We start from the raw sequence: 25,515 nt of genomic DNA, 5'->3' as shown, positions 1-25,515 counted from the left end.
GCAATCCAAGAACGTGCAGGGAAGCACTCTCTTCAACTGAGGAGGAAGAAATGCCAGCAAAAATGGAATGAGGAGGAGAAAGGAACTAGTGAACTGGAATGGAAAAGGGGTGTGTGATTACAGTGGGGTGGGAAAAAGATACCTTGGGAATTGGAAGGTGGTTGAGATGTACTAGATTTGGTTGCAAATCTTATTTTTGGAGACCATCACCAGCACCTCTACTTCCTCAGGAGGCTAAAAAAATTTGGCATGTCCCCTTTGACGTTCACCAACTTTTATCGATGCAGCATAGAAAGCATCCTATCTGGATGCATCGTGGCTTGGTATTGTCACTGATCTACCCAGGACCACAAGAAACTGCAGAGAGTTATGGACACAGCCCAGCATGTCACAGAAACCAACCTCCCCTCCATGGACTCTGTCTGTACCTCTTGCTGCCCAGGTGAAGCAGCCAGCATAATCAAAGACCCCACCCATCTGGGTCATTCTCTCCTCTCCCATCAGGCAGGAGATACAGGAGCCTGAGGGGACATATCACCAGGCTCAAGGACAGCTTCTATCCCACTGATAAGACTATTGAATGGTTCCCTTGTATGATGAGAGGGACTCTTGACCTCAATCTACCTTGTGACCTTGCACCTTGTTGTCTACCTGCACTGCACTTCCTCAGTAGCTGTGACACTTTACTCTGTACTCTGTTATTGTTTTTTACCTGTACTACCTCAATGCACTCTACTAACTTGATGTATCTGCACTGTGTAATGAATTGATCTGTATGAATGGCATGCAAGACAAGTTTTTCACTGTACCTCAGTACAAGTGACAATAATAAACCAATACCATCAATATCACCCTCTTGCTGTTGCTCACAGAATTGGTAATGGTACATGCAGTATGTGAACAGAAGTAACTTTACTACATGATAGATTGGATCATGTTTATATACATGTGCATGGTCTGAGAAGCACCTTAAGCCAGACACAACCTTTGCAAGCTCTGTTCCCACATTTTTTCAATTTTCTTTAACTTGATAATATAAAACTGCAGATGCTGGAAATGTAAAACAAAATGCTGGAAATACAACAGATCAGGCAGCATCTGTGGGGGAAAAATAGAAAATGTTTTGGGTCAGGGACCTTTATTTATAACTTGTTACTTTTCATGTTCCTCCACTAGAAATGTACACCTGGCAATAAGGATGTGATGGAATGTCATTGAAACCAGCTGAAGTAAAGGTCATCAAGCAATTCCTAATTTGTGATTTAGTTACAGTAGCATTAATGTACAGTAATGTGACTAGAGTTCTGACATAAGCACAGGAGAAATAAAAGGTAATGTATGCTGATTATCTTGGATGAGCTCTTTTAAACTGAAGCAGGAAATGTGCAAGATTGCAGCTCAGACCCAATCCAGCTACAGTATCTTGGCGTTTATGATAACATGCATGAGCCCTTTTGGTCTCAAATTAAATGGTGAAGTTCCAAATAATGGACATAAAATCAGTTGCTGTTGTTTGGAAAAGTTGTCCAAGACTAACAAGAGAAGCTGTTAATAATATAATGGAGATCACCCACCATGGGTATGCCTGTTTAGAACAGTGAAATGATTCAAAGGAAAATGGCTCTGGTGTACAACGTTAGTCCCAAGATTACAAACAGAATAATGTAGGTTCTCAAAATGGGCTTTTGTAACAAAGCCAAGGAGGCTCGTACAATGTTGAAGCCAAAATTGAAGTTTTAATAGCATATGCTACCAGGAACAATAGAATGTGTGGCAATCTTAAAATTCAAGAGGAAGTTAATGATCAAGATATTCATATGAACATCAATAATACACCAGCTGACTGTTTGAATAAGGGTACATTAAGAAGTTCAAAGTACTAGTAATGAAGGTATTCTATTGAGACACTTAAAGCCCAAATCGGCTATGATGCATAGTTTCTCATAATGGTCAAAAAGCAAAGCTTGCCTATCGTAGTGGCTGATGAAACAACAGACTGACTCTACTAGGGAAAGATTGGCTCAAAGAATTAAGTAGATTGGGAAAACTAATCTGGCAAAGCACTTCACAACTTCATCTAAAGCTATACAGATGCATGTGAAGATGAAGTACAAAGCCAATTTAAAATCTATGCATTGAAGGCTGGAGTGCAGGAGTTGAACAAACTCAACAATATGATGCATTGACAACAATTAGGATACAATCATACACCAAGCTCCTTTGTGGCATGCAGTCGTGATCCACAATATTTCGGACTACTATGGACAAGGTGTTGAAGGAAGTCAATCAGTAACCATGCAAAGGAGTTGATGTTTTGATTGTAACTGCCATAAGAGAAATCTTTTAAGCATCATGAGCATAATTTAAGTTCCAGAAGAGTAAAGGAGATTTTGTGTAGAAATGACTTGTTGGTCCTGAGGATGAACACAAATGACCTACAACTGGTCAAGGGGAAAAAGTTGAGGTAATTGTCAAGAAAACCTAAACATCACATCTTTTCGTTCCCCTAGGGACAGTGCAAACCAATGTTAGGTTTCTGCTGAATCTTACAACAGTCCTGTTACCACTGCATCAACTGAAGTGTGATGAACCTGAGAGGTGGGGAAAGGAATAATGGTAAGCATATGACCTCCTGTAAAGAGACTGCACAAAGAGTGATTCATTGCTATCACCACTCTCATGTTAAACCTCACTTGTGATCCCTCCGATCATTGGGTTGTATGCAATCACCAGATTCTTGTTAACCAGACCATTCACATTGGTTGTGGCCATTTTGTTTACTCTCTGATCCATTCCTCTCCCAATGATGGCTTCAAGAGTATAGTGGTGGCCCATCACTATCTCAATATGATTTGTTTCCATCTTAATATTCAATGTCACAGCAGATGCATTATCAAGATTGTTATATGAAGATTATGTAAATAACCACCCTAACAGCAGAGGATGGTTTCCTGTGACAACAGTGGAAATGAAATTAATGTAGAAGGATCCAGTATTAAAGCAAGGTGGGTGATTGTACTGATTCTCACACACTTGAATAAGAATACAAAGCTTTGCCAATACCAGTGGTAGGCAGCTCACAACAATCAGAGCTTACTTCAATGTGGACAGAGCATTTTCGCCCACAGAACTCCAAAGCAGAATAGAGGAACTTGGAAAATTTGAGCAATGTTAACGTGGATCCGGAAGTGCTAGTCGACAAAGGCATCGAAGACACAGGAGACTGCAGAAGCTGGAATCTGGAGTAAATAAAAAAACGAGCTGCTGGAGGAACTCAGGAAGTCAGGCAGCATCTGTGGAGGGAAACACACAGTCGACATCTTGGGTCAAGACCCTTCATCCAGGATCTTGACCCAAAATATCAACCGTCCATTTCCTTCCATGGATGCTGCCTGATGGCCCGAGTTTCTCCAGTTTTATTTTTGTTCATTTCAATGAAGGCATATTCTACCAAGGCTGCAAATAAGTTGTAAAAGACTTCCAAATGTGTAAGTGGTCCAGCATGTCCATATTAAGGTGTGGACAAGGTCCAGGTGTTGGGTAGCTATTCAACATGAGAGTAAAGCAAATGGGGTCTTGCAACACAACTGAATGCACTGTAGTACAAGTCTGCTCCATTTTTGCAATGCATTATCTTCACAAGGAGAGTGTATCAGATCACACACTGCAATTTTAGTCATTCCAATTTGAACAGCTTATGAAATGACAGGATCAACCATCATTTCAAATCTCCTTATTTCAGCCTCAGCTGAGATGTCATACTGTATGTACAATGAAAGAAGAAAGTAATGTAAGGCAGATCATGTCTAACAATGAAACATCAACTTGGATTTCCTTTAAAGCTACAGTTCAAAATTGAACACTAACATAATACTCCAGTGCTGATGTCAGAGAAGTTTGATGACATGTCTAGTTCAGCTAAATCTGGAAGGGAAGGAGGACTGTTGAAACAACGAAACATCCCAAATCATGCTTGTTGGTTCAGATTACATAAGGTTTGTGTGCTGACACCACTGGGCAGATCACAGTTGAGAAAATGGGATGATGGAAAAATAAAATTATTAGAATTCATGTCAAGATTAGATGAGAGACTCAATATTTCATCTGGGCCATTTGATCCTAGTGCAGGCTACCCAAGAAAATAGTGAGGAAGATCAAAAATTGGAATATACTCCTAAAGTGAGTACTGCTATTATTGAATAGTTAATACAGAACATGACTGAATAGGATTGGGAAATGACTCAATGAGACTTCGATTGAAGAGACTACCGCTGAACAGTTCTGCTGAAGTTCCAGGATCAACGCAAGCAATACCACATTGTTACACTAATCAAAGTGAATACTAAAACCAATTAATCATGAAATGTTTCACATTTTAGAAGGGGAAAGTAGTTTTGGATATGTAGATAAGTGCAATATTTCAAAACATTTGATCACGTTTGTATATTTTGCACAGTAAGAACCTTGAATAAACTGGATAAAGTATACCTTTTAGAATTCTGCATGTTAGTGTATTAGAGAATAGGAATACAGGCAAGTATAGTACATCATTATAAACTGTGTAAGGTTTGTTGTATTCCTGTCCATAATTTGATGAAGGTAATCTGTTGTGTTCTGGGCCTAACTAACCTTCTTTTCTTTTTCAATTTTTTATTAGTTTTCAAATTAATACAGATTAATATAGAACATCAATGTTTGTACATGTAATACAAAGAGATCAGAAGAACAATCATGGCATGGATAATCATAAAAAAACAATGAAGTATATAAAAGAAATCTGTAGATCCAACGATCTCTTCGTGAATGAATATAATATAAAAGAAAGGAAAGAAAGATTTATTATAAAATATAAAAGAAAGGAAAAAAAATCCCCAAGACAATAAGAAAATTTATAAACAGTATATCAAACCAAACTAAGCTAAAGAAAAAAATTTTAAAAAACCAAAAAAAAGCTGGACTAAAATTCCTCAGTAGAAACAGAGCAATATTATGTCATCAACTCCATTCCTCTAAGTTGAAAGGTTATTACAAGGGGATCTACATCATGTGAAAATATTGAATAAATGGACTCCAAACTTCCTCAAATTTAAACGAAGGATCAACAGTACCACTCCTAATTTTTTTACAAGTTTAAACATGATATAGTTTGAGAGAACCATTGAAAAGTAGTAGGGGGTATTGGATCCTTCCATTTAAGCAAAATGGATCATTTGGCCATTAAGGTAACAAAGGCAATCATACGGTTAGCGGAGACAGATAGATGGCCAGACTCTATCCTTGGTAATCCAAAAATTGCAGTGATAGGATGAGGTTGTAAATCAATTATACATTTGATATAATGTTAAAAATATTTTTCCAAAAGAGGGCAGGACCAAAACATATGTGTCAAAGAAGCCACATTCGATTTACATCTGTAACATATGGGATTTATATGTTGATAAAAACGAGCTAGTTTATCTTTTGACATATGGGTCTTGTGAACTACTTTAAACTGTATCAAAGAATGTCTGGTACACATTGAAGATGTATTAACTAAATGAAGAATTTTCTTCCAAGTCTCTGTAGGTAAAGATGTCTGGAGTTCACTTTCCCATTCATTCTTAATTTTGTCCAGTGGTTCTGAACAAATTTTCATAATTAGATCATAGATTATTGCTATCAAGCCCTTCTGACAAGGATTAAAACCGAAATTTTTTTCTGTAATTTCAGTTTTGTAAGGTGTCAGAAAAGAGGGTATAGTAACTTTTAAAAAAAGTTCTAATCTGCAAATATCAAAAAAAGTGTGATCTAGGCAAATTGTATTTGTTAGACAATTGTTCAAAGGATGAATAAATCATGAAAACATACTATTCCCTTCCTTTTCCATATGGAAAATGCTGAATCAACTCTGGATGGATGAAAGAAACAATTAGGTTGAATGGGACTGGATAGATTAAATTTATTCAATCCAAAAAATTTACAAAATTGAAACCATATTAGTATTGTATGTTTAACAATTGGGTTAATCATATGTTTACTTAATTTGGTAAATGCAAAAGGGAGTGGAGCTCGTAAAATAGCAACTAATGAAAATTCAAGTACTGATTGGGACTCAAGGTGTACCCAATTGGGGCATTGAATTGCATCTGAATCTTATATCCAAAAAATTAAATATCTAATATTGATTGCCCAATAATATAATCTAAAGTTAGGCAAGGCCATACCACCATCCTTTTTTAGTTTTTGTGAATATTTCTTACTTAACCTTGGGTTTTTGTTCTGTCAAATATATGAAAGAATTTTAGAATCAATAGTGTCAAAAAAAGATTTCGGAACAAAAGTTGGAATTGCTTGAAATAAATATAAAAATTTTGGTAAAACATTCATCTTAACCGCATTAATTCAGCCTACCAATGATAGAGACAGTGGGGAGCATCTAGTAAATAATTGTTTAACATGGTCAATTAAAGGTAGTAGATTAGCTTTAAATAAATCCTTGTGTCTCTTGGTAATTTTAACACCAAAATACATAAAATAGTCAGTTACCAATCTAAAAGGTAATTGGCTATAAATTGGGGTTTGCATATTTAATGGAAAAAGTTCGCTCTTATTAAGCAAACTAACCTTCTGTACTTCAACCTGTAATAAAGACATAATAATGCTGCAAGTGTATCATATTGAATGAAGTTAATGATTAATAGCAACCCAATGTTTTAGCATGTAAGTTTTAAATGCTAATATTTAATGTGCAGGCTAAAATAAAACCAGAAAAGTTTGAGGGTTTTTATTCATCTACATTAAACGCTTTGATATAAGAATACAAACTTTAAACCGACGTAATGGATAAAATGGATCCACTCGAGATTAAAAGAGGTCAGGTGGAAGGAGGAAAACTGACTTAATTCCAAATTAAAACAGAAAATGCTGGAAACAATCGGCAGTCAGGCAGCATTGGTGGAAGAGGAAATAGTTTACGTTTTAGGTCGAAGACCCTTCAGCAGGACTTCTTGCAATATTAACTCTGAGTTTCCCGCATTTCAGATTTCCGGCATCTGCACCTGTTTTGATTTTGACAAATTCCAGGAAGGGCAACCTTCCCTTTGGAGGCGTGGAGATTCAATGGTGCAACAAAAGCAATTAAGGGTTAGCCCAGAGTAAAAGGCAAGCAACAAAAGAGAACTTGTTCAAGACGAGCATTCCGGGGGGGGGGAAGCATTGAACTTCAGAGGGGCAAAAGGAAGGGGGTGGGGGGTGATTGACGGGTGGGAGAGCCCGGGATGCGCGCGCAGCGGGTCTTCCCACCGCCCCCCGGGGAGGACTGGCGCCTGGTAACGTCAGCTGCCAGCGTGGAAACGGAGCTGATGGCGGAGGCTGGAGCTGCGTTCGGGCGGCGAGGGTGGCGGTGAACGCGGTGCAACAGGCCGGCCGTCCGTCCCAGACAATCCGTCCACTGAGATTACTTAAAAAAAATTCACCACTCTTTTCCCCTTTCCCCACCCAAACAAAAATAAAACACAGCATGGACAGCTCCTTGGAGAAGGTACGGAAGGTTTGAGGCGACCGGGGAGGGAGGGGACCAGGGGTGAAGGGCCCCGGTGTCAGTGGCTCCAGGCTGGGGGGACGAACGTGTCCGTCGGTGTATCCCGGCCTTTAACATCGCTTCTTTATAAAATATTAAATGTCAGCCGGTGCATTGGGATGCATTTTTTTTTTTCCCTGGACCTTTATTTCCGGGTGGCGTGAACTCTAGGGGCCTAGGAGAGGTTTCGGTGAGAATTAATGGTCAAAGAGACTTCTTGGTACTCGGGCATTGCAGCTGGCGTAACCATACTTTTAAAAGTTCCTCGATTCTTCGCATCTCCGTTGCCCAAAGCCACGGGGTTGTTCTGTGGGCTTCTGAAATAAAACTGCAAATGCTGTAGAGATCAAATACAAACAGCTTACCATAAAAAGGCCAATGTATGTTTCAGACATAGGGTCTTGGTCAAAACTGAGCGTATTTTTATAATCAATCTGTATGCGTATGCACTGAAGTATGTAGAGGCAGTATTAAGATAATCGAATGTCCTTCGTTTCCTTAAACTTTCAGGAATATTGTGTCCTTCGATTTTGTTTTACTGTTGAACTATAAAGTGTGGTATGTCGAAATATTTTAGCCTGGTCAATGCTTGAAATTGAGAAACAGTGATGCAATATTTTGTTGTGACTGATATTGACATTAGATCATGTACGACTCTATATCACTTGTTTTCAAGTTGAGTGGGATACATTAATTGATCGGCGTAGGCGGTTTGCTATGCGGTATGCTAAGCATCTATGAATAATAGACTTCGCATTTAAAAAAAACAAGATAATTTCTGGATTGGACTAATGGGAAATACTATTTGGAGATTTGTGTTATTGGTGACTGTGTTATTGGTGTTATTGTGTTATTGATTTCACTAGGTAGTTGGAGAATCAGTTCAGGATTGGCTATATGCAGTCTCCCATTTAGAAATGAAAGCATTTGTTTACATAAAAATAACTCCTTTTACCTTTTGAATCTTTTAAAACTTGCATGGAATTTGGAGCAGCTTAATACATTAAATTATATTAGTGTAATTTCATTGTATCCAAGGGATAGTTGTGCAAGGAGCTCCAGAGAACTTGTTACATCTGATTTAAAGCTTGTACTCTTTGTATTGTCAAATCCAAGAAGTGTGAGATGGCATCCCGAGCAGTGGGGCTGTGGTGATGGATGGGGGAGGGAGAGTGTTGTTTTTGCATTGCTTTGTTTTGGAATTGGATGAATCTTATAAAAGTTTGAGATTTGTTTCAGTAGTTTTGCAATAACACTTTATATTACCTCCCATTACACATGTCCATATGTTACCTGATTTTGCATGCTTATTTGATAAAGGAAATAATTGTATTGGATATTTTCAGTCTGCAAGGTTTTTAAAACTATGAAACTACTTGATGAGCATTAATGCTACTCCCCTTATGTGTAAGGGGTATGTCTGGTCTTTTTGGGGAGATAAATGAATATTATCTTGAGGCATTAAGAAAAGAATATACAGTGCATTGTCACAACCTTGACCAAAAAAAATTAATTATAAAAAACAGAAATTATATTAAATACTCAGCAGATCAGGCTGGAACTGTGGAGGGAGAAACAGAACTAAAGTTTCAGGATAATGACCTTTCTTTACTACTTGGAAAAAATTAGAAAATAAGCCTGGTTTTAGCTGCAGCTAAAGGGAGAGGTAGAGAGAACAAAGGGAACATCTGTGATAGGCTGAAAAGAGTGATGCAAAAAATGTTGATGCTGGCTGAGAAATAGCAGTGATGGCTTGTTAATTCCAGATGATCTACCTGGATGATGAATTGTGTTTAGGATGCAGTGGAATGTTGTTGTGGAAACAATGGAAAAGATACTGGAACTGAGATACAGAGCACTGTAGATGCTGGAAATCTGTAATGCATGTTAATGCTGGAAGTATCTTAACGGATCAGGCAGTATCTGTAGAGAGAGTGAGTTGTCAACTTGAGTTCTCAGGCTAGCTGACAAGTGCGGTGTTGTTTGGTGAACCGACCTCCAACTCTGAGGCTGAACATCAGCTCCTTGATACCTCTTTTTACTTTACTCTGGCCATTGTTTCCCAGACAATCGCTGACCTCATTTCCTTTGGTGATCTTGCCTCCATAGTTCCAAAACCACAGAGAGCAGCCCTATCCTCATTCCCAAGATCCACAAGTAGGGCTGTCTTAGTAGATCTACTATTTCTGCCTGTTCTTGTCCTACATAATTCTTCCTATCTTAATTCTATCCTTTATCACTTTGTTTAGTCTATAGGATGTGGGGAAGAGTCTTTATTTCAATCCCCTTCCTTATCTCTTTTACATTGATGACTGAATTTTGCTTAGTCTTTGGAATATGTTCCCATGAGCAAGAACAGTAATTTAATCTGCACTAAAAGGGGTCATTATTGGATTAGCACCACTGACCTCACTGTTGTTTTGGGGATCTGGCATGAGCTGCTGCTCTCCCTGCTTCTATGCAGGGAACTAAGTGCGAACCACTGCCATGCTGGGAACCTGAGGAATCTGTTGTGAATCCCTGCCCTCTCGGCTGCTGCTGTGCCCAGAACCTGGCATAACTCCCTCCACTTTGCCTACCCTAATAAACTAATGAATTACCCACAGCTTGGTGTGCAGAGGCTACCTGTGAGGCTGGTGTTGGGTGGGGTGGTGAGCTCAGTGCTGCACTGTGATGGACCATTACTGATGACCGGCAGCACCCACAACATGTGTTTGGAGATCCCATGGGATCCAGGCAGTTTATCAACACCGAACAAATGTGGCCTGTGGCCAGTGCCAGCAGTGGTCCTCAGTCACTGTGTCAGTTGGGGTGCAACCCTGAGCACCACAGCTCAGCACTGAATGGCTGAAGCATTTGCATTGGCCTGCATAACACCAACCTCCCTATGCCAATTACAGATGAAAGTCCTAGCGTAAAGTAAGGGTTTGCACTAGGTTTCTGGCATAGTAATACTCAATACGCAGCTCAAACAGGTGCCTTTTTTTTAAAGCACTGTGGGTTCAGGCTGGAGGACTGAGAGTGCTATAACAAATCGACACTCAGCTGGGTGATGCTAAGCCAGACACCAATGTATTGGTTCTGCCTTCTACTCTCGTGCAGAATATATATTTCATCTCTCCTGCCAATCTACATACTGCTCTCACTTTCACGTAGTCCATCTCTTATGTCTTTCCGTTTCTCAACTTTTCTATCTCCATCTTATGGGTAGATTAGTGACCAGTATCTGTTACAAGCCCACTCGCTCCTGTAGTTATCCTCCTCCTTCCATTCTATTTCTCCCGGTTTCCATTTCTGTTGTGTCTGTTTTCAAAACCTCATGTTACACAACAGTGCTTCCAAGATGTCTTCCTTTTTCCTAACCATGGCTTCCCCTCCACCATAGTTGACAAGCTGTCTGTTCCTGTTTCTGCATTTCTGCTCTTATCTCCTTTCCTCCCACTAGAGTAATAATGTAGTTTCTCTTCTTGCTTTCAACCTCAGAGTCAGAGTCAAGTTTATTGTCATTTCACAGGTACATATATGAACAGGTGCAATGAAAAACTTGCAGCAGCATCACAAGCACATAGCATGAGATACACAGCATTCACAAGAAAAGTGTAAATTAACAAAATAAGTTGTACAGAATTATACAAGAAAGAACATAATTAGAACAAAACAAAGTCTATTGTAGTGCAAAGTGGCTGTAATGTTGCTGTACTGAGGTAGTGATTAGGGTTGTGCAGGTTGGTTCATGAAATGACCCCTCTCCAATTAATGGATCATCCTCTATAATTTTTTGCCATCTTTAATATGATGCCATCACTAGACAAATCATCCACTTTTCTTCCCCTCCCTCCCACTTTCAGCATTTCAAGGGGCTATCTCTGTAATTCCTTGATTAACTCTCTTATCTCCACTACCAATCAATCTTCTTCTTGTGTCACTGTCCCATGCAACAACAGGTAATGCAATACCTGCCCTGTTTCCTCTTCCCATTCCATTATCTGGGAACCCAAACATTCCTTCTTGATGAAACAACTATTCATTTGTTGTATTTTCAATTTAGTGTATTGCATTTGGTACTCTTGCTGTGGCATTAGAGAAACCAGATGTAGATTGGGTGACCATTGTGCTGAACACCTCCATTCAGTAGCAGGGGTGAACCTAAGCCTCCAGTGGCCTGTCACTTCACTTCTCCATCCCAGTCCCTGTCTTTGGCCTCTTGTGTTATTCCAATCCAACCGAATATAACAGCATCTGATCTTCTGAATAGGCACATTACAGCTCTTGGGTGTCAACAATGAACTCAACAATTTTGGGTCACTAACCTTTGCAGACTTTTGGCCAGTTTTGATGAAGGTCATCAACCTCTAATATTAACTCAATTTTCTCCTTCCATAGGAATTACCTGACCTGGCTTTTTCCAGCATTCTCTTTTACTTCAGATTTCCAGCAACAGCAGTGTGTTGTGTCTGACCAGTCCAACATCACTTTTTCCCCCTCGCTCCTCTGTTCTCATTTATCTTCCTTTATTTCCGCACCCCCCCCCCCCCAGACAGATCAACTGCAGTTAACAAGCTTTCACCGCAGTCTTTCGGTCTTCACTACCACTATTTGCCTAAGCCTCTCTTGGTCTCCACCCTGTTGCAAACATTCCCTGTGTTCCTTCTGCCTTGCCCTATTGCCGGCAACTAAAAACATTTTTAAAATCTTTCACAGTTTTGATGAAATTTACCTCTGTTTCACCACTGTTGTTTGATTTGTTGAGTATTTCCAGGATTTTCTGTTTCTTTTAAGATTTTCAGGATCTGCAGTTTTTTGTTTGCTTTTCATTGTAGTTATTTATAGCTTGGCTCAATGTTGATTGCTCATCATAAATGCTAGAACATGGAATTTGTAACTAAAGCAGTAAAAGCCAAATTTGCTGCTTTAACTATGTATAGATATGATGGCCTATTGCTTATGGTAATGGTTTAACAATGAGTTCAATTCCCTCCACAGCAAGTTGTTAAACTGGATTCATTGTCTAGTAAATTTTGGGCTTGCTCTAGCACTAAAGGTTCCAGTTCCATAACCAAGGCATCCTGCTTCCCTACCCAGTGTGGCTTTTATGCAACTCCAATCTCACAGTATGTGCTTTACGTTTAATGTTCTTTGACGAACAAGAGATAAGCAACGATGCTATCATTTCACACAATTCCAAGAACCAATCATTTTAAAAAGAAGTGCAAGTTATATCCTTCTACAATGGTCATTGAATTTGAAGATTCTTTTTCCTTGATGTAGTGAAATTAAGTTGTGAAGTTAATAAGTTCATTAAGCTCTGTGTCATTGCAACACATTGCATTTTTGGCAGAAAGGTTTATAGGTCTACTCATTTGAGTTGTGTTGCTAGAAAAGAGGATAGGCTCCCAGCAATTTTGAAAATAATCAGCATTTTGGAAATATGGCTGCCATTGCCTTGGGTTTGCAATTATTTATGTGCTTGAACTCACTTTAAGCAAGATGCGGCTTAGAGAAACTGTTGTATTGCTTCCTCAGCACACCTTAATTCATATAAAAGACTAACTATTTGCACAAGTCGTGTTTCTTTTAATGCCCTGTTTTGCCCGTTACTTGATGGAGATGCACGTGATTCCCCTTGGGGTTTAACTGACTTTAAATATTTTTCTTGTTTTCTATTGCTGCCACCTTTTCTGATGGTACAAATGTGGCTGTCTGCCTGTCTTCAGTTGTGTAGCAGGATCCTCATCCAGAACTCCACCTTCTCATCACCGGTTCTGACGAAGGGTCTTGAACTTGAAATGTTAGCTCTGTTTCTTTTTTCACAGGTGCTGCTTGACCTGAGTATTCCCAGTATCTTCTGTTTCAATGCTGGCTTCTCTGTTCCCATGCAGCTGTTGATTGACCTTTCATTTCATTTCATCTCAACACTTTTTGTTCAACATTTCTAGCATATACATCATTTCACTATTAATTGCCATAACTTTTCTGATGCATTTTTCTCCTATTTAAATATTGCATTTTCATCACATTTCATAACTTATTTCTATTTTCAGTATGTTGTTACACTCTATTTCCTTCAGTCAAGATCTGCTTTGCCCAGGTCACTTTTCATTCTTTGCCTGCCTCTGACACTATCAATTTCCATAACGTGAATAATTCATGATTCCTCAAAATTTGGCTAGGTTAAATTGTGATAATTTTAAATACACTCCAAGTGTTGTTCAAAAACATTTTATGATGTGAGGGGTACACCTTTTAACATTTCACAATGGACTTCTTTTTCAATCCAGGCTTTGTATCTGTTATGAAAGTGCTAAGTGGCTGTAGGCAAAATGAGCTGAAGAATTGTTTGGAAATTAATTATTGATCTTCTGACACCCTGTGACACTAGGTTGTAAAACAGGTTTTATAAAAATGAAGATGATGTATAGAGTTGTAAGTCAGAAGTCATCACATTGCAAAATGCTTATCCCCTTCTGTCCTTTGTGAGAACCTTGAATGTTGGCAGTTTTGCTTCATAGATGGGTGTACTTAAGCACATGCTTGAAAAGGTACAGAAAGAGAACGGCATTATAAAATATACAAATGTTTTAACCTTGAGAAACTGGGTTCAGTATTTCTCAAGTTTTTAATCTGCCAACCATGGACAATGGTGTAAATTTTTGGAGAGTCAGATTGATGTTATGTTCGTGTTTAATCAGCAGCTCTTCATAAAATGTTAAAACTTGTAGAAAGTATACTTGATTCAGTGTATTTACAAGTTTCTTGTCTCTGATCAGGCATCCTTTATCACAATAAATTTGTAGATACCAGAGTTGTTTGCACAGTTATTTTAAATTAAACATATTTAAAAATGTAATCAGAGTCATACAGCACAGATACAGGCCCTTTGGTCCAATGAGTCCATGCCGACCATGGTGCCCACCCATGGCTTGTCCTTGCTACCTTTCTTAAACAACGGAACAACATTAGCCACCTTCCAGTCTTTGGGAACTTCACCAGTGGTTAACCATCTTCAGGAACTTCACCAGTGGCTAATGAAATATTTAAAAATTAAAATCCATATAATTTATTTCACCATTTAACTAGTTACTGTGTGAGACAACTGAAGTCCACAATGGATGAACATGTCCAGTAGATTCTCCATACAGGTAATTGAGGAGGAGAGTTGAAAATGATTTGAAAAATGATTAAGGCCACAAAGAATAGTATTTGGTCTTTTTTCACGTTACAGTATTTATCTTTTTTTCACGTTACAGTATTTAACCTTGTAACCTGAAGACTCTGATTCACTTAAGATGAGATTCTTAAGAACAGGACTTTAAGGTTGTTGACTGGTTGTTTCGTCACTTGTCATTGTTTACATCTTTCATCTGTCCAGACCTATGAGCAATGCATAAATTTGGTACCTTTCAGCTAATGTTCAGCTCTGATAATGGGTGTAGAATATTTTATCTCCTTGAAGAAAATTCATGTATTTAATAATGGGAAGCAAAATGTATGTAGTTCATTTATCTCTTCACTGTTTTCAGTTCCATGGGGAAATACAGGAGAGACAATTGTTTAACTCGGAGCAATTCCAGAACACTTATGTGGAGGATATTCAGTAGTTTACAGTTGAGCATTCTATTTGAACTAGGGAATTAAAAAGCATTGTTTTGGAAGATGCTAACTTTAACTACTTTAAGTGCAAAAGATGCTTTAGTTGTTGTACAAAAGATTATTCATAATCTTAAGACATTATTAGCAGAGATTTAGGATGAGACATTGTAGACAAGTAGAACCCATGTACTTTATTTTACCACCATGGCTTCATATTTGCATGTAAAGCATAGTGGGAGACCCTAAAGTTGTGAAAGGTAGATTCTATGCAAATTCTATGCCGTGCATTTCAATGTTCCACAACCTTCTGTTTTACTAGTAAACTTTAAGTTTAAGAAGTAAACTTTAATCAGGAAATTACTGCAGCTAACAATTATTTATCTTGTGCTTTCTGTGGGAGTGTGACACACCTATAAGATACATTTTAGGACCATTATTTTGCATGCTTAACAAAATGCAAATATTTGGACTTTCCTTGACAGATGGTGGACCCCACTTTGGCTGAGATGGGCAAAAATCTCAATGAGGCCATGAAGATGTTGGAGGAGACTCAAAGGTTAGTTTGGAATTTTTAGCACTTAAATAACTTGACTGTTACTTTTCTTGAATGGCTTAGGTAAGTTTTAAGATTTTCCTGAATGTAGGAAGCAAAAGATAACTTAAAGTTAAAATTATTGTCCTTTCAATAGTTTGTGAGCATGTACACTGAATAATTTAAGGTTGCACAACCATATTTAAAAATGTTGTCACAAATTTGCTGTCGCAGTTAATGCCTACTCACCTGAATTGCTCTGGATGTGGAAGGACAACGTTACATGACAGTAGTTAAAGCCAGATTAGATTTGTCCTATCAAACTATCATTGGGTTTTGCCAGAACCATGGCAGGTCTTGCCACTGCCCTGATCTCAGTGTAGATCAAAGAGCTGAACTCCAGAAGTGAAGTGAGAGTGACAGCCCATGATATCAAGGCAGCATTTAATTGAGCTTGGTGACATGGCACCTTGGTAAAGCTGAAGTCAACGGGAATCAAAAGGGAAAACTTTCCAGTGATTGGACTTGTACATCTTACAATGGAAGGTGATTGCATTTGTTGGAGGTCAATCATCTCAATTCCAATAGATCACTGCATGAGTTCCTCAGGGCAGTGCACTTGGCCCAACCACCTTGAGCTGCTTCATCAATGACATTCCTTTCATCGTAAAGTTCAGAAGTGGGGATGTTTACTGATAACAGTGCTACGTTCATTTCCATTTGCAACTCCTGAGTGATGGAGCAGTGCATGCCTGCATGCAGCATGGCAACATTCAGGCAGATCCTGTGAAAGGTCAAGTCCAATGCCAAATTCAAGTATGATTGAGGTCATGGGGAGCCGAGCACCTTGACAGATACGGATCCAACTATGAACACATAAGAAACTTTGGGCTTAAGGCATTTAAACCAGTAAATGTTGATAGTTCTGTTCAGAACTGCTGTTATTTACCTGCAAAATCTGGTCTTTCTCCTGACGAATGTGGTGATCTCTTAAAATTGTCAACACTTATGTCCCACTGACCACATTCTGACAAATCACCCCAGTAACTTGAGTCTTGAATTTTGTCAAACTCCATTTCCTCTGATTGTTAATTTCTTGTACAAAATATGTTTATTCTCGATGTGTTTTATTGTTTTAAATTAAACTGTATTCTTCAGCACTGAGGCAATTGTGTGCTGGATTAAGTAGCTGTGGAGGAAAAAATTGGCTGCGTCAAATTATTTTTTTCTTTGATCATTATGAAGCTTTTAAATTTCAATCTTTTAGATTCATTGTTAATCATTTTACAAGGGATATGTCTTCAAGAATGACCGGAATATATAAAGTAAGATCCAGAGGCTATTGCAATTGAATATATTTAGTTGACTATCTGTTAACATATCTTTCAGTAAAGTATCTTTTAGTTATATTTATGTGTATTCAAATTAACATATTAAGCATGAAAATGAGTGGAGCCATTGCATTTTTGCAAGATCTTCAAATTAAAAACTTTCAATTTTACTGATCAAATTAGGGAGGTGGATGAAGAGAGAGAGAAAAAGAAATTTTCTAGAAAAGATATTCCTGGTCCATTGCAGGGCAGGTGAGTCATGTTATATATTAAGTTTGGAAATTATTTTAATTATTTACTTTCTTTTGCAATATATTGCTATTTCGCAATGAGCTTTTCATATATCGGGACTGTTAATAGAAACATGAACCAACTGCAAGTTCTTTTAAATGATCTATTGGTGTAGCTTAAATGATACAATTTTCCCAAAAAGAGATTTTTGTTTATATCACATTTATTGAATGCCTTCCATTCAAACCTACAGAGCTATTTACACTTTGTTGCACCTGATTGGCAATTTAATTCATACTACGTAGTAAAATATCCCAATGCACTTATAACCAGACAAAAATAGAAGGAAGATTGGTGGTAACCAAAAGATTTTAAAATATTTAAGTCTGAGGAGAGATTATAAAAAGGGAAAGATGGCTGTCAATGTAGATTTGAGAGATCTTTCTCTGAGTGTGGGTAAAGTAAATGGCTGAAATAAACAAGAAGGCCAGAGTTAAAAGAGAGGCAAGATTAGAAGGCTGCTGTTGTTGTGAGGGGAGAGAACATTTAGCGATGGGAATAGGATTTTGAAGTTGATTTGCCGATAGTGTTAGGCTCAGTGAAATTGGCAACCATGGGGACGATAGAGAAATAGACTTGCTGGTATTAATCATCCTTATCATCTGTCAGTGACTTAAAATATCATTATGGATGAAACACTGCCCATGTTTAGTTCATTTCTGTACAGGATCATGCAACTGAGATAGACTGCAGGGGACAGACCATGAAGTAATCGTTTATGTTGAGCACTGTAGAGTAATCAGTGAACATGAAGCAGTTGCTCCTGAGCATATGCCCTCAAGTCCAGGAACTCCAATTTTGTGTTTCATTTAACACATTACTGGCAGGTGAATGGAGCATAAGACATGGTTTACTGTTTAGAAGAGAAGTCCATGGTGGTTCTTGCTTGGAGTGTTCATCACTAGATCTAATTTGATCAGTCAGGCTAATTTTGATAGTCAGCATGGACTCAGTGGGCTGAAGGAGCTCTTTCCATGCTGTCTGACAATATGATTCTGACTCTAGTCTATAACAAAAAAAATGTGGATACCAGTAAGACCACTAGCATTGACACTGAGGCTGTAATGACATATAGTGGTTAACCCCTCCATGATAACTTCTATATAAGCTTTGGCTGTAAACCGGAACATTTTCTTGACTCCTGGTGTCTCTAACACTAGCACCAGCCATACACTGACTATTGATATTTGCCAGCACAAGACAGGAGTGGGTCTGGTGAATCTTGCAAGCATGTCAATCCACAGATAGTAGCTTTAGAGAGGGTGCAGAGGAGACTTACCAGGATGCTACCTGGATTGGAGAGCATGTCTTACAAGAATAGGTTGAGTGAGCTAGGGCTTTTCTCTTTGGAGAGAAGGAGGATGAGAAGTGACTTGATAGAGGTGTACAAGATGATAAGAGGCATAGATCGAGTGGACAGTCAGACACTTTCCCCAGGGTGAAAATGGCTAACATGAGGGAGCATAATTTTAAGGTGATTGGAGGAAGGTATAAGGGGTAAGTTTTTTTTTACATAGAGAGTGCTGGGTGCATGGAACACACCGTCAGCAGAGGTTGTGGGGGCAGATACATTAGGGACATTTAAGAGACTCTTAGCCACATGAATGATAGAAAAGTGGAGGGCTACGTGGGAGAGAAGGGTTAGATAGATCTTAGAGCAGGATAAAATGTCGGCACAACATTGTGGGCCAAAGGGCCTGTACTGTGCTGTAGTGTTCTATAGTGAGTCAGCAGTTTCTGAGATTAAACTGCCAGATGAATCTTATGGGACTGCGTTATGTGCATTTAAACCATTTGAATTTTATTTATGAAAATTAATTTACTTAAAAATTGTCATCTTGAGCAAACATTAATAGGAAGTAAACTGGTGAAAATGATTTTTCCAGCTGGTTTTAATCACTGAACTTGAAATTTAAAAATAAATGCTTTCATGTGGTAAATATATGGACTTAAGTCAGGATGCTGAAATAATTATTTTTTTTAAATGATCTGTATATCAAGCAACTAATACTTGTCAAGGTTCTCTAACAATCTTTCAGTCTATGGAGTGCTCCGAGATAATACCTCAAATGCAATATATTTCATTATGAAAAGTCCTTTCATGGAAAATATTTTTTAATTAAAAGTAATAAATATACTACATTAATATAGGGCTTCCATTTGATGGTGAGCTAGTTTGCTGGGAATTTTTTTTAAACTAATGTATTCCTAGAATTTCTGGTGGAAACCCATTCTCATTAATTTAAAAAAACTAGTGTTTTTTTTTAAAATAACATGTTGAATCTATTGCATGGATTCATTGAAATGTACCACTATGAAATGTTTAGACACTATACAGGCAGTCCCCAGGTTATGACAGGGTTCTTTTCCTGAGAACTGTTCATAACCTGAACTGTTTGTAAGTCGGAAATGAACAAAAACATTGTGTGGGAGAGGATCACAGAAACAGCTGTGACGGGAGAGTGAGCAGGAAGGGCAACCGCCAGCCAGCCTCAATGCTCAGTGAGTGAGCAAGTGAGTCTGCTTGGTGCTCCTAGACCTCAGTTGTTGCAGTCTGGGAGGGAGTGGGGAGAGAAGGCATGTGGAAATGTCCCATTCCTGCCTGGCAGAAGATGCCTGTAGCCCTGCAGCAGATGGCAAATCCATCCCACTGGTCTCCCAAACCTCGTTCCTATGTACAAGGTGTCCGTAAGTTGTGCGTTCGTAACCTGGGGAGGGCCTGTATTTAAAAAAAAATAATACTTTTAAAAATGAGCCACGTTGAACAATATTACGTTATAGATGGTGGCAGTGCTGGAGACCATGGCTAAGTACTGCCTAGCCTAAAATCCAGCCTCAAAAATGGAGGAAACAAATAATTCTGTTTTCCAATTTCAATTAGGAAACTGATTTTAATTGAGTGTAATCTGTTTTATTTTTAAACACAATGTTTAATTCACAGTGGACAGGACATGGCAACTATTCTACAACTTGTACAGAACCTTATGCACGGAGAGGATGAGGAGGAATCGCAGTCGATTCGGTGAGCAGTGAACTTTCATATTATATTTTCCTAGGGACAAATTAATGTTGTTATGTATTTGAATTGTGCAGTTAAAACTTAGTAATGTTTACTGCCTGGAAATGGAGAGAAAATTTGATTCTTTCAGCAAATTATTTGTAACAAATGCAATGAATTGCTATATAACCATATAAATCGATTCAATGGTAAAATGCATGAAATGATCTTTTTTTTTGAACAAAAGAAATCAATTTTCCATAATGACAGGCAAGGATCTACAGAAACCCCAGTGCTTGCTTAATCACCTAAATGGTATCACAGAGAGTAGTTCAAAAGAAATTGGAGCTTCATCTGTGATGCCACATAAAGTGAAGGAAAGTGCCTTTTCTGAGTCAAATATCTTTCGATACAATATAAATTGGGATGAATGAATGCAATGATTATATTTGACCAGCTTACCTAAGCCCCCTAGTTTGTAGGGATAACTGCCAGTTTAATAGGTAGCAACTTAATTCCAGTTGATCATAGAATCTTACGGCATGGAAATAGGCCATTTGGCCCAACTTGTGACAATGTGGTGCAGCTGTGGAGCTGTTGCCTCACAGCTCCGGTCATCTGGATTCAGACTTGATTTCCAGTGCTACCTATGTGGTGTTTGCATATTCTTCCTGTGGGTTACCTCTGGGCGCTCCAGTTTCCTCCTGTGTCCCACAGATATGCAGGTTGGTAAATTCGCTGCTGCAAGTTGCTTCTAATGTGCAGGTAAATGGTAGAACCTGGAAGTAGTCGAGGGGAATATGGGAAGAATAAACTGAGGTTAATGTAGAATTAGTGTGATGGATGCTTGATGGTTGACGCTGACCTGGTGAGCCAAAGGGTTTATTTCCGTCCCATGTGACTGTATAATGTGATTTGTGAGGAGGATGCCGGGAAGCTTTGAGGGGATTTAAACAGGTTGCGTGAATGGATGAAGATAAGGCAGGTGGAATATGATGTGGAAATCTGAGGTCATCCACTTTGGTAGAAGTATAGAAAAACAAAGTATTTTTTAAATGGTGAAAGAATGACAAATGTTGGTGTTCAGGGTGACTTGGGTGTACACAATCACTGAAAGCTAATCTGCAGGGACAACAAGCAATTAGGTACACAGATCTCTTCATTGCAAGAATAAAGACACTTGCTGAAATTATGTAAGGTCTTGCTGAGACCACACCTGAAATATTGTTTACTGGCTTAGTCTCCCTATCAATGGAAAGATGTACTTGTGGTAGAGGAAGTGCAGCAAAGATTCTCCAGATTGATTCCTAGGATCGAATGCTCCCTGAGGGAGTAAGCAAAGTGGACCTATTCTCTCTGGAGTGCAGAAGAATGAGAGGTGATCTCACTGAAGCATACAATACTTTTCTGGAATTGAAAAGGTAGATATAGGGATGATATTTCTTTTGGCTGAGGTGTCCAGAACAATCAGTCTCATACTAGGGAGCCTCCCATTCAGGACTGGGATAATAAGAAATTTCTTCACTCTGGCAGCACATCTTTGGAAATTCAGCTGCTGAACATCGGCAGATTTTTAGATATTGGGTGAATTGAGAAATATGGGGTTAGTTTAGGATTAATGGCATTGAGGCAAAATATCAGCCATGGCAAGGCCAATTTGAGAATATGCATGGCCTCCTTGTAGTTCTTGTGTTCAGATTGCTGCACCACTCTTGAATGCAGGAAATGCATTTTGTAGAAAGGTCAGCCAGGGCACAAAAGAAGATGTACGCTCTTGCAGGGTAATATACCATTAAAAGGTAAATGAAAATGTGATGAAGTAGAACAATTGAAGAACCATTTTAATCATGTTTACATTTCCTTAAATTCTATCCAGTGTTTGAGAATATCATAAGATAATTTCTGAAATATACCAAGAGAGCTGTGCTGAGAAAAACTTCTCAACAGATTTATTCTAGATTATTCCAGCTCCAATCAGATGCAAGCATGTTTGCAAAATTAGTATATAGAGGATCTGACTTCAATTGAAATGTGTATTTCTAGTGAACAGTGCAAAGAGCGAAATGCATAGGAATTCACAAGTTGTAAGTTGGTGGTGGCATTTAACACTGGACTACAAGCACTTGATGTTGCTTCTATCCCCTATGGAGAAGACTGAAGTAAAGGAAACCACCCTTCTATGACATTCTTATGACCACTGAACTTGATGATATTACTTTGGAAACCTACTTAAAATAAATGCTAGTAGTTTGGATTTTACTATTTAATTATTAGAGTATTTTGTTTGAATGTATTTTGAATGGAAGATATTTTCTTATTAAACTACAGATCTCTGTATTTAGCAGATTACAGAATGTTGGTGAGCAAGGCCACATTTCCTTATTGGGACATAGTTTGGCAGCGTATATTTCTGTGCTGGACAAAGAAAGATTGCGAAAATTGACCACAAGGATTTTGTCAGATACCACGCTCTGGCTGTGCAGACTTTTCAGGTAACTGTTCTTAATGCAAAGCTCAAGTAATTATGTATTGTACTTAAGGTAACTAAATAGCAATGTAGTACAGCATGTTATTTTCTAACATTCTCCTACAAGGCGATAGCTTTCAAGTTTATTTCTTTACTACTTGCTCTTAGTTGTATTGTAAATAACGAAGCATTTTACCACTGAAGTCTGCAAAATTAGTAGAAACTTCCTTGTGATCTACTGGAACAACATTGTTCAGAATCCATAGTTTTCTCATACCCTAACTTCTGCTAGAAAATTTTCTTTTTTTTGTAATATACATTTTTTAAAAGTACTAAACTAGATTTATAAAACCAAATTAAAGAGAATTAAATGTTAAATTTGAAATCTAAACATTCCAAAGCAGTTAATTTTAGATTTCTAAGTTTATTTTCGGAAAGATTACAAATACAATCCCTAAATTGGTAAGTTTTGTCATAAAATGGTGTGCTTTCAAGAATTGTTTATTTGATGTGCACTAAATCTGAGAATTAGTTGATTTAAGTGAGTACAACACAGATCAAATGAATTATCTGTCTGATAACTAAATAAAGTTGACAATGTTTTTTAGTTGTAAACCTAGCCCTTGTGGAATACATGCATTAACCATTAGCTGTTCCTGTAATGCATGTTCCACAGCTCTGTTGTATTTATGTGCTGTATTAAGATGTGCTAATATAAGTGAGGTCTTCTATACAAGATACTCCTTGGCGTCATTTGTCAGAAGCAATCGATTCATTTTGTTTTACAAATTCTTCATATGTTTGTTTTTAAAAGCAAAATAATTTGTTTCATATATGCCTGTTTTTCTGGTAGGATAACTGGTTGGCTCTATTTCTATAGAGAGAAAAGAATCTGAATGATATAATATACTAATAGAGGGACTCTACATATATAGAAAGCTAAGTGAATTCACAGGCTTTTAAAATTATGGAAGATTTTTATAAACCAGGCAAAATACTTTTTATCATGGGGAAGACAGTGATGAAAAATTATTTAATGTTTCTCTCAGATGTAGAGAGAAGTGTTGAAGCATAAAGTGAAACCAAGAGTATAAATCACATTGGTGGGTACTCTTGCATCTTTTTCCAGTTATGACTGCAGCCTGTTACAAAATCAGCCTGGAAACATCAGTTTAGTACAGATCTTTTTAAGGAATGTTAGAAAGCAGATGTTCTTATTCACATTTTCGTAATGATAAATCATTTAGTGAGTGGTCTACAAACACTCATTACATAACACCCTCATAATAGATCTCGCTTGTCATTTCATAGTACTTAATGGTCCATTGCATTACATGTAGAAGCCAAGGCTGAACATAGTGTATGGAGGAAGAAAAGTTCAAGAGCAGAGATGAATTAGACCAAGGTCCATTCATATGATTTAGATCACTGTGTTAAAGTAGTATTATCCGTCATTATTTTTATAATACTTTGATTTTGTGCTATTTATAGTTAAATGGAAAAAGAGTTGGTTAGAGCATAATTTATGTTGAAGAGTACGGTCACAAATTGGAGAGTATAATGACAGAATAATTTTAAACAGTTTTGATTATGGATTGAGGAATTTGCGCAGAAAGTACATTACAAATTATGGATATCATCCCAGAGTGTTTTGAAGTCTGTGAGGTTTTTCTTTAACTAGAAAAGAGCAAGTCCAAACACCTTTGTGAGGAGATTAACTTGGAAGTTAAATTTGGCAGAGGGAGGGAACTAGGAACAACAGCAGAGAAGAATGAAAAGGTGTAGAATCTAAAATGGAAATCTGAAATGGGAATGAAAGATTCCTGCTGCAAAGTATTCAGGGTTGTTTGGGAAGCTGGTGAGGAAATATGGACAGGAGGAGAGGTGGGAAATATTGATCAAGGATAATACTATGACTATTTCAAATGGGGCTATTGAGATCTGGAAGATGCACCAAAAATAGTAATTAATGGAAGTAGATACTATTGGAACTGATCATATACTCAGATGACTAATTTGAAAAGTTGTATGGGAAGAGATGGTGTGTAGAATTAAACGATACAAATCTTACAAAGAATATACACCGGCCTGGTGTGTCAAATGGCTTCCTTCTGTTCAATAAAACTGTGTAATTTTATTACATATTCCCCTGGGGTTAAGAATTCTGTTGAGGGCTCTCATTCAAGGCTGTATCTTCAGGTAATGATGCCATTCTGGTTTCCAGATTTGCCATCTGTCTTCACGTATTTTGATGAGAAGGGATAGTTTAAAATTTAGTGAGTGGGAATTCATCCTAGACTATATGGATGAGCTTTAATATTTAAAATGCATGATAATGAATTAAGATCTGTAATTTGTGTTCAGGTATGAAAATGGGTCTGCCTATTATCATGAAGATGATCGAGAAGGTGTGTTGAAAGTCTGCAAACTCGTCATTCACTCAAACTATGAGGACTATGCAACAGAAGGTTTTAATGTCTTGCAAAGAAAACTACCTGTCCTCTATATTAGTGCTGCAAGTAGAACAGGTCTGGGCCAGTATATCTGCAATCAGGTAAAATACATTACTACATTATGTGTAAAATGACAATTCAAATGGGATTGATTATTAATTTTTGTTTAGTATGTATTTAAAAAAATTAGATGTAAATAGACAGTCAGATCTGAGGAACCATTCTGTGAATTCTTTCTATTTAGTATTTGGAAACCTACTTGTTCGCATTTTTGTTTCCGAAAATTTTCTGCCAA

At 37.8% G+C, this 25,515-nt stretch overlaps 1 protein-coding gene across 4 annotated transcripts in view; it reads left to right on the top strand.

The window, feature by feature from the left end:
* Positions 1 to 7,135: 7,135 nt before the first annotated feature.
* pdxdc1 (pyridoxal-dependent decarboxylase domain containing 1) overlaps positions 7,136 to 25,515 on the top strand; it is a 55,203-nt gene continuing 36,823 nt past the window's right edge. Inside the window, exons 1-6 of one of the 4 annotated variants that reach the window (XM_052021155.1) lie at positions 7,136 to 7,519; positions 15,631 to 15,704; positions 17,195 to 17,263; positions 20,244 to 20,324; positions 22,646 to 22,792; positions 25,132 to 25,321. In XM_052021155.1, the coding sequence (XP_051877115.1) occupies positions 7,499 to 7,519; positions 15,631 to 15,704; positions 17,195 to 17,263; positions 20,244 to 20,324; positions 22,646 to 22,792; positions 25,132 to 25,321 (582 nt within the window). In that variant the 5' untranslated portion in view covers positions 7,136 to 7,498. Of the gene's footprint in view, positions 7,520 to 15,630; positions 15,705 to 17,194; positions 17,264 to 20,243; positions 20,325 to 22,642; positions 22,793 to 25,131; positions 25,322 to 25,515 lie in introns of all 4 variants that reach the window. The other 3 variants (XM_052021154.1, XM_052021152.1, XM_052021153.1) reach the window with 3 other exon arrangements.

Source organism: Pristis pectinata, chromosome 8 (genome assembly GCF_009764475.1).
Source record: "Pristis pectinata isolate sPriPec2 chromosome 8, sPriPec2.1.pri, whole genome shotgun sequence".
Classification (NCBI taxonomy): domain Eukaryota; kingdom Metazoa; phylum Chordata; class Chondrichthyes; order Rhinopristiformes; family Pristidae; genus Pristis; species Pristis pectinata.
This window is presented reverse-complemented; position numbering and strand designations above follow the sequence as displayed.